The 14,950-nt window shown below is 46.3% G+C and overlaps 1 protein-coding gene across 1 annotated transcript in view; it reads left to right on the forward strand.

Annotated features, from left to right (window-relative positions):
* Positions 1-14,950, forward strand: part of ATXN10 (ataxin 10) — a 163,632-nt gene that overhangs the window by 18,131 nt on the left and 130,551 nt on the right. The window contains exons 2-3 of the mRNA XM_032416715.1: positions 2,177-2,368; positions 6,841-6,923. Coding sequence (XP_032272606.1) covers positions 2,177-2,368; positions 6,841-6,923 — 275 coding nt within the window. The remainder of the gene's footprint in view (positions 1-2,176; positions 2,369-6,840; positions 6,924-14,950) is intronic.

Genomic DNA, 14,950 nt, shown 5'->3' on the forward strand with positions numbered 1-14,950 from the left:
CACCGCAAACGTGAGTTGCCGTGTGCTGAATAAGGGCTACCATGATGATTCTCTGGCAGCTATTAATAGTTATTTTGACTTTAGGAAGATGATGATTGGCCTTAGCTCAGTTAAACATTTTTCTTTTGATTAAAAGTGTAACAAAGGAGAAAGGCCTGGTGCGTACGTGACAAATTATCATGCAGCATTGGGAATTATTCATAGGATAGTTCGCGAACTTACTAATTGTTCCATGCTTGGACTATCAGTTCTCCAATTTACCCAAGAACAGTGCTTTTTTTCCCATCTTGCTTTATCATCTACCACAGTTTGAGTCCAAAGCTTTTGATGTGTTCGATACCAGTACTGAGTACAACAGATGTTAAGGTTTCAAAGAGCGGCTTCTGGGAAGACCGTTCACGGTAGCAAGGTGGTGCCCGCCTGAGGGTAGCTTGCAAAGGCCCGGTGGGCAGAGGTCATGTCGGCTTCTTCATCACAAGTGAGATGATGCTATCTCAGTAGGAGAAAGGCATTATTGCAGATGATTCGAGGGGTCGCACTCTCCTTTTATTTGACCATAACATTAAATAACAGATGCCGTCAAAACTTTGTGCATTGGGGGCAGATGATGAGATTCATTCTTTGTTGTAGAAATCCTGATCACGCTTGGCATCCATCCACATGTTTTAAACTCTTGGGTATTTTCTTAGCATGTTAACATCTGCGCTATATTTAGTACTCCTTAAAGATGTCTCGAGAGTGTGCGTGAATTTTCTTTATGGCAAATCGTCACTGAAAAGGGTTTATGTGTGTAATTGTTTCTTACAGTTGCTGAGACGGGGTAAGTACTGTACCCTTGGGCTTCCACGGTTTTATTTGGTCACTCAGTCACTGATAAATAATGTGATTTACGTCCTCTGTCCGTGAGCTGAAAACATGCCAGTTGCAGTACAAGGACTCGGGGTCCTGAAGCTCGAGGAGGGGCGCGTCTCTGGGCCCCGCGCAGGGACAGATGCGTGGAGGGGCCCCGCCAGCACCTGAGCAGGCCCAGTGACTTGGGTGGCTCGGTGTCAGGGTTCTGTAGGAACTAGCAGCTCCCTGGTAACCTGGCGCAGTGTGAGGAAGAGGACGGGGGTGCTGGGATTCCACGACTGGGCCACGACCACTCATATGGTCGGTGTGAATCTTCGAGAATCTCTCCACTTGTCCAGCGCAGCAGTTTTTCTTCTGACCTAAAACAGATGGCTGTTTCTTCAGGAGATTCGTGGAATGAGGAAGTTGGCTTGCATTTTGGAGCCATGTTGCACAAAAAATTCTTATCTTCATAGCTCTGTAATGATAGTCGGTGCAGACCGTGCTTCTGGGATGAGAGGCATGTGGGAACTGAGATGCCCAGAGGGACCGGTCACAGGTTCATTTTTCTCCCCTGGGCATGCACTCTAGGTGGAAGGGTGCCCTCGCTCGCTTGCTCACTGCTTGCTCGCCCTCTCCCCCTCATCACTATCTCTGTTTCTCTCTGTGTGTTTCTCCCTGTTTATCTCCCTCCTTCCTCCCTTTCCTCCCCTCCCTTCCCTCCTTCCTTTTTTCCTTCTCTCTCTCTCTCTCCTTCTCATCTGTGCAGTGGAATCTATATAAAAGCTCCGTGCATGTGTTGCTGGATTCTCAGTATCTAGAGAATGGACGGCGGGTTGGCCTCCCAGACAGCTTCATGAATAGTGTTTCTCGTAATTGTACTTTAGTACCTGTTGGGCGGCAGCAGACACGGTCATATTCTCTTTCTAGAACAGAGATTGTACATAATCTGTTTTGATTAAGGACAGATCCATAAGCATAGACCCTCCCCTGAGACTGGTATTTGGGTTGTCACAGGGGGTGGGAATACCAAGTCGGACTGCTTCTATTGGAAATGGGCCTCTGCCCGTTATTAGCCCAGTGATATGGGCAAGTTACTTAAATTCCCCTCGATTTCACTTGTCTGTAAATAATACATGAAAAGGTTGGTAAGAACGGTGCCTGGCTAAGCACTCCGGGTATGTAGCTCTTCGATTTTGTGTTGTAAGTTAAGGAGTGAGAACAGACAGGTCTAGCCCACCTCCCCACAGAAATTAGGATAAGCAGTATTCTGAATAGGACATTGGGAAATTAGATTTTTTCCCTCTGGTTTGTAACAGTTTTATCCTTTTTTTTTTTTTTCCAGAGAAACCGCACCCAGGACTATCTTCCAAAGAGTCCTGGACATCTTGAAGAAATCTTCCCATGCTGTTGAGCTGGCCTGCAGAGATCCATCCCAGGTGGAGCATCTGGCCTCCAGCCTGCAGCTAATAACGGAATGCTTCAGGTGTCTTCGAAATGCTTGTATTGAGTGTTCCGTGAACCAGAATTCCATCAGGTAGTGTTCTTTGCGGTGACATACGTACCTTTGATTGTATTTCCTTGCGTATGTGTGTGCTGGTCTGCCGTATAGGTTTATCGGTGAGAAATAGTTTTGGCATCACGGTATTATTACCCAGTGGTAACCACAAGGCTAGGATTACGTCTCCAGGGGACAAATGCTCTGCAGTCTTGCCACTGGACACTTGTAGGCGAGCATATAAATGATATGACATATAATAGAGTGTTTTTAACATTAAGGGTTATTTCGGTTTCTTCTCTTTCTAATATGTTTTGAGGTATTTGGTTATAGACATATAGCATGGTGATTTTAACTTAATTTTGATTACCCGATCCTAGATTCTGCCTTTGTAAAGGCATACACAGTTCTGGACCTCACTTTTCTTAGTTGTAAATGTTTTAATTAGTTTTAGTGTTTTAATTAGTTAGCCTTGTGTTTACTTTCAACAAGGAGCGTGTCTTGTAGGTTTCTAAGATGACCTATTTTAAAATTTTCTTTAGATCATGCAGAGTTGCAAGCTCTCCTTCTACCTATTTTATAAGGGGCATGTTTCTGAAAGGAGGTAAGAAGATAAACGAGAGAATTATTAGGTGCCGTTTTTGTTCTTTTGCTTGTTACTCTCTCCTCCCAGAACTGAGCACCTTTCCTCTTTGATTTAATGGAATCTTCTTTTTATTACAAATTTTTACTTGAGATGAAGTCAGAAGCCACAAAGAGCACGCTCCCCTTTCTTTCCTGGACTTGAATGTAGACAGGGCCTCCAGGCCTTTCTGTCACTGCTGCGGTGGGTGAAGCTGGGCTGGTCCAGAAGCCACTCGAGGGACCCCCTTTGCTGCCTAGACGGTCTTATACCTGAGGCTTTGATGTGATGAATGAGATTTTTAAGATCAAAGGAGAGTGGGGATAAATGCCAGGGTTGTTTAATTTCAATACTAAGCAGACCTTGCTGTCCATTTGCAGGTAAATGCAGAGAAACATTAATAATGTTGCTAATAATAGTTAGCATTTTAGAACATAACTAGTTATGTGCTAGAAACGAAGCCAGGGGCGGAGGCTAGTTTGTTTTGTCCCTTTCCCGGCAGGGAATCCCCTCCGGTGTGATGGGGGAGGGAAAGGAGAGCCTTAGAACAGAAACTCTTGACTGCGGGCTGGCGAACGCATCCTTGTGCCTTGCCAGCCTCGTCGAGAAGGAAGCGAGCATTCGGTGGGCCTGCCCTCCACACCAGGCTTTGTCCCCAGGGCTTAACTGCAGTGTCTTGTTTTATTTCTAGAACAAACCCAAGAAATAGCATGCTACTGTTTTTCCACTTCCACAAAAGAAGAAACTGTGACTCGGGCTAAGGAGCTTGTGTGACAGTCCCCCATTCCGTGAATGGTAGAGCCAGGGAACGCTCTCTGTGACTCCCAAGCTCAGCTCAGAATCAGTTGTCATAACTGCCCTGAAACACCTGCTGACCCTGTTGTGGGTGACTGCTCCATCCCTTGAACGGCCACGGGACCCTGAACTGGGGCCTCGACCTTCCTGAGGACCGGTCTTCCCCTCTGGAAGTCAGGGCAAGCAGTATCTCCCACCTGTTAGGCTGTTGGGCATTTTAAATGAGATTACTTATGCAAATTGCCTCCTGTGCTGTGCCCACTGTCTGCTCAGTAACTGTGTTTCTGCCCCCCGGGAACGCTAGTGCAATAAAAGTTTATGATAATACAACTTTCTTAGCAATTAATCTTTATCTTCTTTTTCTGAGTGTACAAGTGATATGCAAACTATAAAAATTCAAACATTGCAAGAAAAATACTGTGGCAGATGAAATATCAGCTGTCTTCTGGCAGGGCCATCTTCTGGGGGGCAGGCACGGAGCCACTCTTCCTACCAGTCTTACAAGTAAAGAACAAAGGAGCAGTGACTCTCTCTGACCGTCTGGCCTTGGGGAAGGCCGAGAGGGCCTACCTGTGTCCACACCACCCCTGACCCTCTTGTTCTTTAAGGAGTGAATGTCTTGGCTTAATTCTGATTCGCGTGGAGAAGCGAAGGTAGGGAGCTGTTTCCGTTGCTGCTGTAACAGATCGCTGCAAACATAGTGGCTTGCTCAGACAACAGGTTTGTTATCTTACCGTTCTGAGTCAGAGGTCCAGAATCAGTCTCACTGACCTCAAGTGAGAGAACCAGTAGGGCTGGTAGTAGAGATTCTCTCTCTCTAGCAGAGAATCCATTCCCTGGTTTTTCTACCTTCTAGAGGCTGCTTGTATCCCTTGTTCACGGCTCCCATCTTCAAAGCAACACCAGAGTGTCTTCAGTGACTCTGTGACTCCCACCATCGTGCATCCCCCTGCTAAGGACTCTTAGGATTACATGATGCCCACCCAGATAATCTAGAATAATCTCCCCATTGCAAAACCATTAATTTAATCATATCTAAAAAGTCTCTTCTGATATTTTCTGACCAGTTTTGATTCTTCAGCAGCAGCTGGGTTCCAGCAATTCAGTTCCATTCTGACACCACCTGCCTGGGGTCAGTGGCATCAGATCCCATAACTTAAAGGACTCGGTCCCATAAGACGGCCCCACTTCAGATGCGAACGGGTTGCCCAAGCTACATTTCTGCCTAGCTGATGCCATTGTTCTCCCCACCACAGTCCACCCCGTGGCCCCTAAAGATTCTATGTGCGGAATGCATTCATCCCTTCCCGAGGCCCCACGTTTTTTACCCTGACAGCATCCGCTCGAGTCCAGAATCTCATCTAAGTCTCATCAGCTAAAAGTCCCAAATCTCATTATCCAGTCGTCTAAATTACCTACGGGTCAGACTCTGGATGTGTGCATCCTGGGGTGGAATTCCGCTTTATCGGTGCACCTGTGAAACCGGACCAGTTACCTGCTCCTGCAGTTTGGGGGCAGGCCTAGGATAACCATTTTGGACATTATCCTTTGAAAGAGGAGAAAATAGAAGGAAAAGAGGAATCACTGATCTCGAGCAAAGCAATTTCAGCTAGGTTTCAAGGTCTGGGAATAATCGTCTGGAGCTTGAGGCTGTGCCCTTGGCCCTGCCCTCAGAGTCACCCTTCCTTTTTCCCAAAGGGAGCATGTGTTTGCACCTGAGTCGTTCCATCAGTCTACTTCCTGCCTATAGAATTTTGGGAGTCTGACACTTTTTTTTTTTTTTTTTTTTAATTTCATCCTTTCTCTGTGCATTTTGTCCAAGTTGGCAGAGTTTCTCCTGGTAAAACATTTTCAACAATGGTGTGGCTTTCACATGTATGTCATGGGGATTCCCACGATTAGACAAGAGGGTCCTGCACAGAGCTTTTCTAGATAACCCCATCTCTATTCCTGGGTTCTGCCGAGGTGACAAAGGGGAATGAGTCCCACCGTCATCTGTTCAAAGAGCTCCTCCCGCCCTGGGACTGAACACTCTGACCTTTTGATCGTTCCTAGGCATGAGCAAAAGGTTGTCCACCTAGCCCCTTGGCTTTCTCTGCAGAGCACGCTTTCTTGCCAGTGACTATCCCAGTTTTAGCATCTTTTGCCATCTGGCTAGACTGAGAATTTCCCAAAGCAAGACCTGGTTCTCTCTTCATCTCCTTTATCTCTCTCCTTGGCCTTTTATTAGGTGCAACAGGAAGCAGTCAGGTCACACCTTCAGCATGGGGCTTGGAAATGTGCTCAGCTCAATATCCAAGTTCATCATTTTGCTGAGCTTCTGCCCCTGTGGGTAAAGGGTCCCCTTTCCCCAGTTTCCAGGGATAGGTTCCTCACTTCCTTCTGAGCCCTCACTGGCCTTGCCTTTGGCGTCCATGCGCCCACCAGCAGTCCGTGAAGGCGTCTGAGCGTTTCCGATGCTGCTCACTGTTCTTCCAGCCCCTGCCCACCGCCAGCTTCCCGAGCCGCTCCCACATGTTTGGATGTTTATCTACAGCAGCATCGCTACTCCTGCTACCCCAAATCTGGATTACTTTCCTCCTGCTGCTGTGACGAATTACCAAATGCTCTGTGGCTTTAAAACAACACAGATTTGTTATCTTTTGGTTCAGGAATTCAGAAGGCTAGAATGGGTCACTGTGGCTGAGTTCCCTGTGGAGGCTGTTGGGGAAAATCCATTTCCTGGCCTTTTCTAGAAGCTTCTAGAAGCCTCCTGCATTCCTGGGCTCACGGCCCCTTCCCCGACTCTGACACCCTCTTGTATTCCTCTTTTAAGGACCCTTGTGACCCCATTGGGCCCACTGGCTAATCCAGGGTGATCTTTCCATCTCAAGATCCTGAATCTACTCACAACCCTGAGGTCCGCTTTGCCTTGGGAGGTACACAATCGCAGGTTTTGAGATAATGTTGCGGACAGCTCGAGGGGTCACGATTCTGTTTACCACAGATGCCGTGAGCCAGTAATCGCAGCTCCGTTCCCCGGATCATCATTTGAAATGCAGGCTCAAGAAAATTAATGGGTCTGACTTTGTCTTTTTAAAAAAATCTTTTATAGGAACTTGGATACAATTGGCGTCGCTGTTGATCTGATTCTTCTTTTTCGTGAACTGCGGGTTGAACAGGAATCCCTGTTGACAGGTACTGTGATTCATGGGTTATTTGTACCTTTGAAAAGGATTTAAAAACCACAACTTCGAGTTAAAGCAAATGTTTTGTATTTCGTGATACGGAGAAACTTATTTAGTGGTGTTAGCGCATTAGCATGAGAGAAAGTTGCCACAACTTCCTTTCCTTGCTCTGTTGTGGGCTGAGTTACGCCCCCCAACTCTCCCCCAAATCCATATGGTGGAGCCCCAACTCCTACCACTTCAGAATGTGACTGGATATGGAGACTGGGCCATTAAAGAGATCAGTAAGGTAAAATGGAGTCCTACGGGTGGGCCCTAATCCATTATGGCTGGTGTCCTTGTAAGAAAAGGAGGTCAGGACACAGACAGACACAGAGGGATGACCAGGCGAGGACATGGCGAGAGGACCACCATCTGCAAGCCCAGGAGCAGGGCTCAGAAGGAACCAACCCTGCCCACACCTTGATCTTGGACTTCTACCCTCCAAGTCTGAGAAAATAAATTCCCGTTGTTTAAGCCGACCAGTCTGTGGTGCTTTGTTAGGGCCGCCCTTGGAGAGTAATACAGCGTCTCTGCATTACTCGTGTGGATGTGGCATGCCTGTTCTCGGTGCTGGGTGTGATCCCAGCAGTGAGCAGAGCAGACAGAAGAATCCTTGCCTCCGCGTGTTTACAATGCAGCGAGGGGAGTCCGCACTAAATACGTTACGTAAGTCAAGTATATGGCGTGACCGAGAGGGAAGGAAGCTCTGATTGTTCATAGCTGTTGATAAGGGATTAAGAGAAAAACCAGGCCTCTTAATTTGAAGACCAGGAAGCTTTTCTAGACTTTTTGGTGAATGTTTTTGGTTCCTAAACTATTAGCATCCATACTTGTCCTTTGGACAGGGGTTATTATCGTAATATCATAACAGTAAACAGCACTTTAACATACGACCTCTTTATCCAAGGACTTGAAACACTTACGGGCAAACCCAAGTCATTTAATAATGAAATCTTTTTATTTATTTGTTTATTTATTTTTTAAGTAAGAAAATCTTAATGTAAATGTCCATCTTATAAGAAGATGTACTAGATTGTCGGTTGGAAGAATTCTTCTTAATAATAATCTAACAAATGCTTCCTCTAAAGGAGAAATCTGCAGCTGTTTGTAAAATCTGATCTGATTTACAGATTGATTTGCGTTAGCTCTCAGTGCCTTCACCGACTCTAAACGGTGAGGCCTGCTTCCCTCGCGTTGCTACACCTGCTGCTGTTGGCAGGCAGGTAGGGAACTCGAGGTGGCAGCCTCTTCACGGGGGGAGAAACAGAGGCACAGAGTACGGTGGCTACATCAGCTGTCAGAGGTGCTGCTTGCTTGGTTTAGTTCTCCTACTAGTCTGTGATTCCTTCGTGTTCTCATGTAAAACTCCTTTGTTAAAATTCGTGCATCTTTCTACTTGATTTAGAGTTCTTCCTTTGGGAAATTGTAATTATCTCTTGAATTAATTACATCATCTCCGACTCTGCGCACAAAGTGTTTGCTCTATGTTTTTTTGGACAGCAGGTAATTTCTCACGTATCGTCAAGAAACTGATAGGGTGTAGGGTTTAGTGGGAAAGTGTTTTTAAGATGTTACATATTTAAAGATCTTCTTGTAGCTCCATTTTATGATACAGCAGAAGCCTCCGTGCTCAAATTGGGGGATGAAAAATCAGCAGTAAAATCCACATTTCCCTCTGTCACATGGAAAAGCAGCCTATTTTTGAAGTCTGTGTGTGGTATGGCAATTCAGAAAGAGTTCAGAACATACTGCATTTTATAATTACTGGAAAATACTGATGTGGTGGATAGCGTGTTACTGGCAGCGCCGAAATGCCGTGGTGGGCAGAAGAGGGTTTCCCTGGTGATGATGTATTCCTAAATAAGACACCCGAGAGGAAGCACTGCACGGATGCTGTGATTAAAGAGCCATCAGAGCGAGCCAGCCCTTCCTTGGCGCGGTGAACCCCATCCCCGCACACCCACTGAGCGCTGTGTCTCCTGAAATTACCCCTTCCCTCTGCTTCCCGTCCTTCCGTCAGCACGTTATGTGCCCTCCTGCCTTCCCTGGACTCCCTGGGCTGCTCTGCTCCATCCCGGATCAGCCACAAAAGACTTAGAATGTGGTGTTTATGTGATAAAACACTGTTTCACGGGATCGATGTTCTCTTCACTGAAGCAAGTCCGTGATCTAACAGAAAACCTAAAGGAGCCAATTTCTGACACTTTTTATGACCTGGTTTGTCACTGATGGAGAAATTGGTTGTGTGGCTGGTGGCCTGGCTTTTCACCAGCCAGAGGGCACGTCTTCACACACCTGTGTTGTGTTGTGTTGTGTTGGTGTGTCAGAGTGTTTTACAGTTTTGGCAGCTGCAGTTGAATTTAATTAAGGAATATATTTCTTGCTGACATGACATTCATGCAGCGTATAAGTAACTGCTTTAAAGTGAACAACCAAGTGGCCTTGAGAGCGTTCACAATGTTGTGCAACCACCACATCTAATTGCAAATATTTCCATGGTTCCGAGAGGAAAGCCTCTACCCGCTGAGGGTTCTGTTTTCCCTTGCCTGCGTTCTGTCTTTATGGATTTACCAATTCTGGATTTCTCATGTAAGTGGCATCAGAGAATTATGGGACCTGTTCGTCTGGCTTCTTTCAGGAAGCAGAATGTGTGTCAGTGTACATATGTTGTAGCAGGTATCAGTACTTCGTTTGTTTAGGTGACTGAATGATACTCTGTTGTGTGCACGTACCACGTTTTGTGTATCCGTTCATGCATTGGTGGCCACTTGGGTTGTTTCCGCCATTTGGGTTGTTTCCGCCAACCCAGCGCTGCCACCGTTTGGCCATTTAGAACAGCACTGCTCTGAACATGCCTGTACACATATTTATTGGAGCCCCGGTTTTCTGTTCTTTTGGGTACATACCTAGCAGTAGAATTGCCGGGTCAATTTCCTATTTAAATTGTTAAGGAACTGCCAGACTTTTCTCAGCACCTGAACTATTTTACATTTTCACCAACAGCGTACAGTATTCCAGTTTCTCCACATCCTCGCCAGTGTTTATTTTCCTTTTTGGGGGTTATAGTCATCCTGATGGTTGCGGAGTGGTGTCTCATTGTGGCTTTGATTTGTGTTTTCCTCATGATTAATGATACTGAACATCTTCTTATGTGCTTGTTTTGGCCATTTGTAAATCTTCTTTGGGGAAATGTCTCGTCAAGTTCTTTGCCCAGTTTTTAATTGGGCTGTTTGCCTTTTTGTGGTTGAGTTTTGTTTTTTTTTTAAAGAATTATTTATTTATTTTAGAATGAGTGTGTGCAAGCAGGGGGAGGGGCAGAGGAAGAGGGGAAGCAGACTCCCTGCTGAGCTGGACTCTGGGCTCCATCCCAGGACGCTGAGATCATGACCTGAGCTGGAAGCAGATGCTTCACTGACTGGGCCACCCAGGCGCCCCCGTTGTTGAGTTTTAAGAGTTATTTCTATATTGTGCATACTAGCAATTAGATGGAGTCTGTAGATCCACTCGGGGAGACTTGCTGTCTTAATGATACAGAGTCTTCCAGTCCATGACATGGGCCATCTCTCCCCTGTTCTAGGTCTTTACCTTCCACTTATGTCAGCTTTACATAGATGACGTGTGTTTGTAGGCAGAGTTGGATGGATATTACTGAGGCAAGGAGGCAAATGGAAGTTAAATAGTGTTTTTTGTTTTTTTCTTGAAAAGGGCGGTCCACAGTGTTCCTGAATTTGTTTGGAATTCCACAGTGAAATTTGGATTCTACAGTGAAACTTAAAAAAATTTTATAGTATGTTAGTTCAAGCCTAATACAAGCCTTCTAAAAGTATTCTGGTTCTTAATAAAGTGCCCGTACTGTGTTGTGACTGTTTCCCTGTGAGAACCTTATTCTTGGTGGATTTTTAGCAGCGTATCTATGCCAGCGTTTTGTTACCAGTCTTGAGGTAAACACTGTAATTACATTGTCAAAATAATATTTAGAGTATTATTTTCAGAGAATAATTGCAGTGGTGTGACAAATACATTATGCTCATCAAATTTTATGTAAACACAAGCATGAGTTATTTTAATTGAATTATTGGTGGTGTTTTTGGCCTTTATTTGTTTTTAATCTGTAAAAATAATGTTGAGACTTTTGAGGGGCTTTGTAACATTTGCAGTATTTACACAGATCACTTGATAAGCTGTTTGGTAAAAGTAAACTGTCATTAGTACTTATTTGGAGTTTTCTTTTCTTGCTGCTGGGACATCTTTAAACCCTTTCCTTCCTGGAATTGTGTTCTGATTCAGAGTGCTAATTTTTCGTTGCCCAAATGATTGTTAGGTCAGTTGGCTTTCAGACCAACTTACATTGTTGGCTTGTGTGTGTGTGTTAAATTAAATTCTACAAGGATTTGAGTGTTAATATTCTAAACTATTCAGTAAAAATATAAATTGTCATTTTAAATTGTGACTTAAGATTAAAAATGGGGATATAAGTTTTCATTATAAACAATTTCTATGATTTCATTATAGAGTAATTTTTAAAAACTCAGAAAAGGGGAAAGAAAAACAGTCATCACGTATACGCAGGCTGCTTTGGACAGACACTTGGCTGTTCTAGTCCCTTGTCAGTATTTGTGTGCCTGGGAGCGAGCATGTGCCTGCAGTTTTGTATCTTCTTTTAGATTGTAATGGTAATTCAGTTTTGAAGTTCTTGGTTCATCATTTTCTTGTCTTTGTATTTCTTAGTATTTCTTTGTATTCTTATCTCAGTGTTTCCATATTTGGCTACAATTCCAGAACTCTCTGAGCCTGCGATTGCCGAGTTACTGTGAGCAGGTGATGGGCACAGGCACATCGCGTATCTCTTCCTTCTTAATCTTTGCAGCTCCTCTGCCTCTGAGGTATCGGGCGCAGCCCGTTCTGTGCTCGGCCAGGGGTTCGCGGGGCTCAGGCGATAGGCCTGGAAGGGAAGGCCCAGTCCCAGGACAGTCTTGAGGATGGAGGGCCGGAGCTCTGGGGCTGCACCAGGAGGCCCACCCCTCTTCCAGCAAACCAGAGGTCTAGCAAGTTTAAAGACTTCAGAAGTGCCCTGCTCTTAAAATTGTCTCGTGGTTGCTGCCCCATGGGGATCCTTTCGTGGAGCAGAATCTCTCATTTCAACTCCTTCTCCTGTAACTTTTTACCTTCCTTGATCGGCCTGGATTCCTGGCGGGGGGGCGGGGGGGAAGAGCCACCTCTGGTTTTTGCCAGCCCTGCTGCTTTTGCCCAAAGGCAAGTGAGGTGATCCCTAGAGCTTTGTGTAAAAGGGCTGGCATATTAATGCCTAGCTCCTAAGGTTGTTGTGGGGGTTAGATGAGGTAACACGGTTAGAACACGGTGTGTGGCACCTAGTAAATTCTCAACAAGTGTGAGGTACTTTTATTACTCCTGCCTCTTTGCCTCATGCTGTACTCATGTGGGTATTTGGTTCCCCAGAAGTGTCTTGGTCTCTTTCCACTCGGGATCTCATCACATGCCATTCCGCCTGCATGGGCTGCCCTGGCCCCGATGTGAACCACTTCAAGATCAGTGAGCAAACAGTAGGGTGTGGGTGTGGACACCTCAGCGTGCATGCCAGGCATAGTTGGGGCATGGCCCTGGGAGGCTGAGGCTCAGTCAGGCAGTAGCCTTTTAGGTATGGGGTGTGTCCTGAGGAAGGGGCTGGGACAGGGGTGGGCCTGCAGGGATTCATGGTCGTGTCTGGTTACCACAAAGCACAGAAGTATTTTAAGTATTTCACCAATGAGCATCGCTCTACCCATGGGAACCGTACGAGTGTTAGCTGGCTGCTTCCAGCGCACCTGCCCTGGCTAAGAGCCGGTGTTGAAGGCACACGGCCCACCCCGGGTTTTAGCTGGGCCCCTCACTAGCTGTCGACCTTGGCTGATTTATTGAATCACTCTGTGCCTCCATTTCTTCATCTGTGAAATGTAGATAATGCGGTCTGCCTTATTGTGAAGATAAAATAAGAATCCACGTAAATCACACGTGCATATCACATTAGTGATTGCTTAATGCTAGATATTGTTCTGGTTCTTAGGCAGTCATTATTCAACTCAAGCTCTCACCCCTCTGTCTCTGTTTTCGTATTGTGTTGCCAGGGCTGGGAGGCCACAAACACACCTGTCCTCTGCTTTCTGTTAGGGTCAGCTAATAAAGGATGCTGGTGGGAGGCTGGCAGGCAGGAGGAGGGAGGGTGGGACTTGCCCCCCATTCGTGTCTCCCTTGGAAAGCCGCAGCTGCTGCCCCCTTCCAGCCTCCTTGTGCTCACCCCGGGAGTACCGTTATCAGCTGCCCGGGGCCCTTCCCGAGTCCCACTCTCGGAGGTGTCCTCCATGCTTCCGAGGCCCCCACAGTAGCTGGGTATCCCCTTACCCCTGAGGCCTGGGTTCCAGCCCTGCAGAGCCCCTGCCGGCTCCGGCTTCTCAGAACCTTACCTGCTTCCCTCCATGCCTTCAGTTCCGAGAGTGTAGCCATTTCCTGTAGCCGTAATCTCTGTGTTACCTCAGTGTTGCCTTTGTGGTTTAATTCTTTATACTCATTTTTCTTCGTTGAAATAAGTAGTCTTGTCCGCCTGACTTAGTCCGGGCTGATTTAGCTCTCATCGTGTTCTAAGGTCCATGCTTGGTGCCCTCTTGCTCCCAGTGGGGCCCCTTCCCCTTCCTCCCTCTCTTCCCTGCTCCTCCCTCCTCCTCTTCCTTCTCTCCGTCCACTCTGCCAGCGAGTGCACGTCCAGGAGATGGGAAGCACGCCATAACTTGAACAGGGAAAATTTAACGTAAAGAATCACTAACTCTAGCAAGGGCTTGAAATAACCGGGGATTGACTACTAAGAAGTACAGACAATGCCAGAGAATATAGGATTTGCAGATATGTTGGGCAGCCAGTACCCCTAGGGCTGAGATGGGTGTCCAAGGGAGAGACTCTCCCTCCCCAGGTCTGAGATCCAGCTCTCCTTGGAGATGGCCTGGTCATGGCTCACTTCTCGCGTGGAGAAGTCGCTGAGAGGCGGTGTTGGTGGAACTTGCTGGAAATCCACCGTCTGGGGTACAGGGGAAGTTGTTCACGGGGAGGTTGCTTTGAAGCATCCTCAGGAAGTTTTTGGCTGCTGGACACATCCAGTTGGTCACACTCTGCAGGAGCTCATCCCCGGGGAAACTTCACTGCAGGAGACGGGTGCTCTTCTTCTATTGGTCTATTTATCTATTCCTGCCCTAGTACCATACTGTTAACCTACAATTGCTTACTGTTTTGTGAAGACAAATCCTCTTACCTAGTGATTTTCAACAGCGTCTTCGAGAAAAAAAGTTTAGTGTCTTCCAACGTTTGGCCATCCTTTGTCTTACTGGCCTGGATTTTCAGTAGAAAGTTGACTGGAAATGGTGATAGCAGATATTTGTCTCCTTCCCTTTCAGAAGGAACTCTCTCTCCAGTTGGCTATTCATTATAATGTGTGCTGTAGATTTTGTTAGATACCCATTTTTAGGTTAAAGAAGCCCTCTTGTAGTCTTCGGCGGCTGGGGTTGTTTTGTCCTGTTTGTTGTTTGGAACTGTGAGTGGGTGTTGGAGGTCATCACGTGCATTCCCCGCTGTGTGCTGGAGGTGACCGTACCCCTCTGCCCTAGGTCAGCGCGATCGGTTACAGGCTCTGACTCTGTGACATCAAAGCAGCTTTGCAGTGCAGGTGTAGTGCAGGTGTGGCTCGGCCTCGTCCTGCTGCATGTGACTGGATTCAGCGTGAAATACATTTTTAGTATTTCTTACATTCTGTTCACGTCCTTTTTCCTGCTGTGCTTGTTCTGACTCAGGTATCACAGTTATGTGAGCCTCACCAAGTCGGTTAGGGTCTACTCTCTCTTCTGTTCTTTGGAAGAGTTGTGTAAAATGGAATGATTTCTTCCTTGAATGTGAATGGGCAATAAAGCTGCCTGGGTCTAGGATCCTTTTTTTTTTTTTTTTTGTGGGAAAATTTTT

The sequence above is a fragment of the Phoca vitulina genome, unplaced genomic scaffold (assembly GCF_004348235.1).
Source record: "Phoca vitulina isolate PV1807 unplaced genomic scaffold, GSC_HSeal_1.0 scaffold19, whole genome shotgun sequence".
In the NCBI taxonomy this organism is placed as follows: domain Eukaryota; kingdom Metazoa; phylum Chordata; class Mammalia; order Carnivora; family Phocidae; genus Phoca; species Phoca vitulina.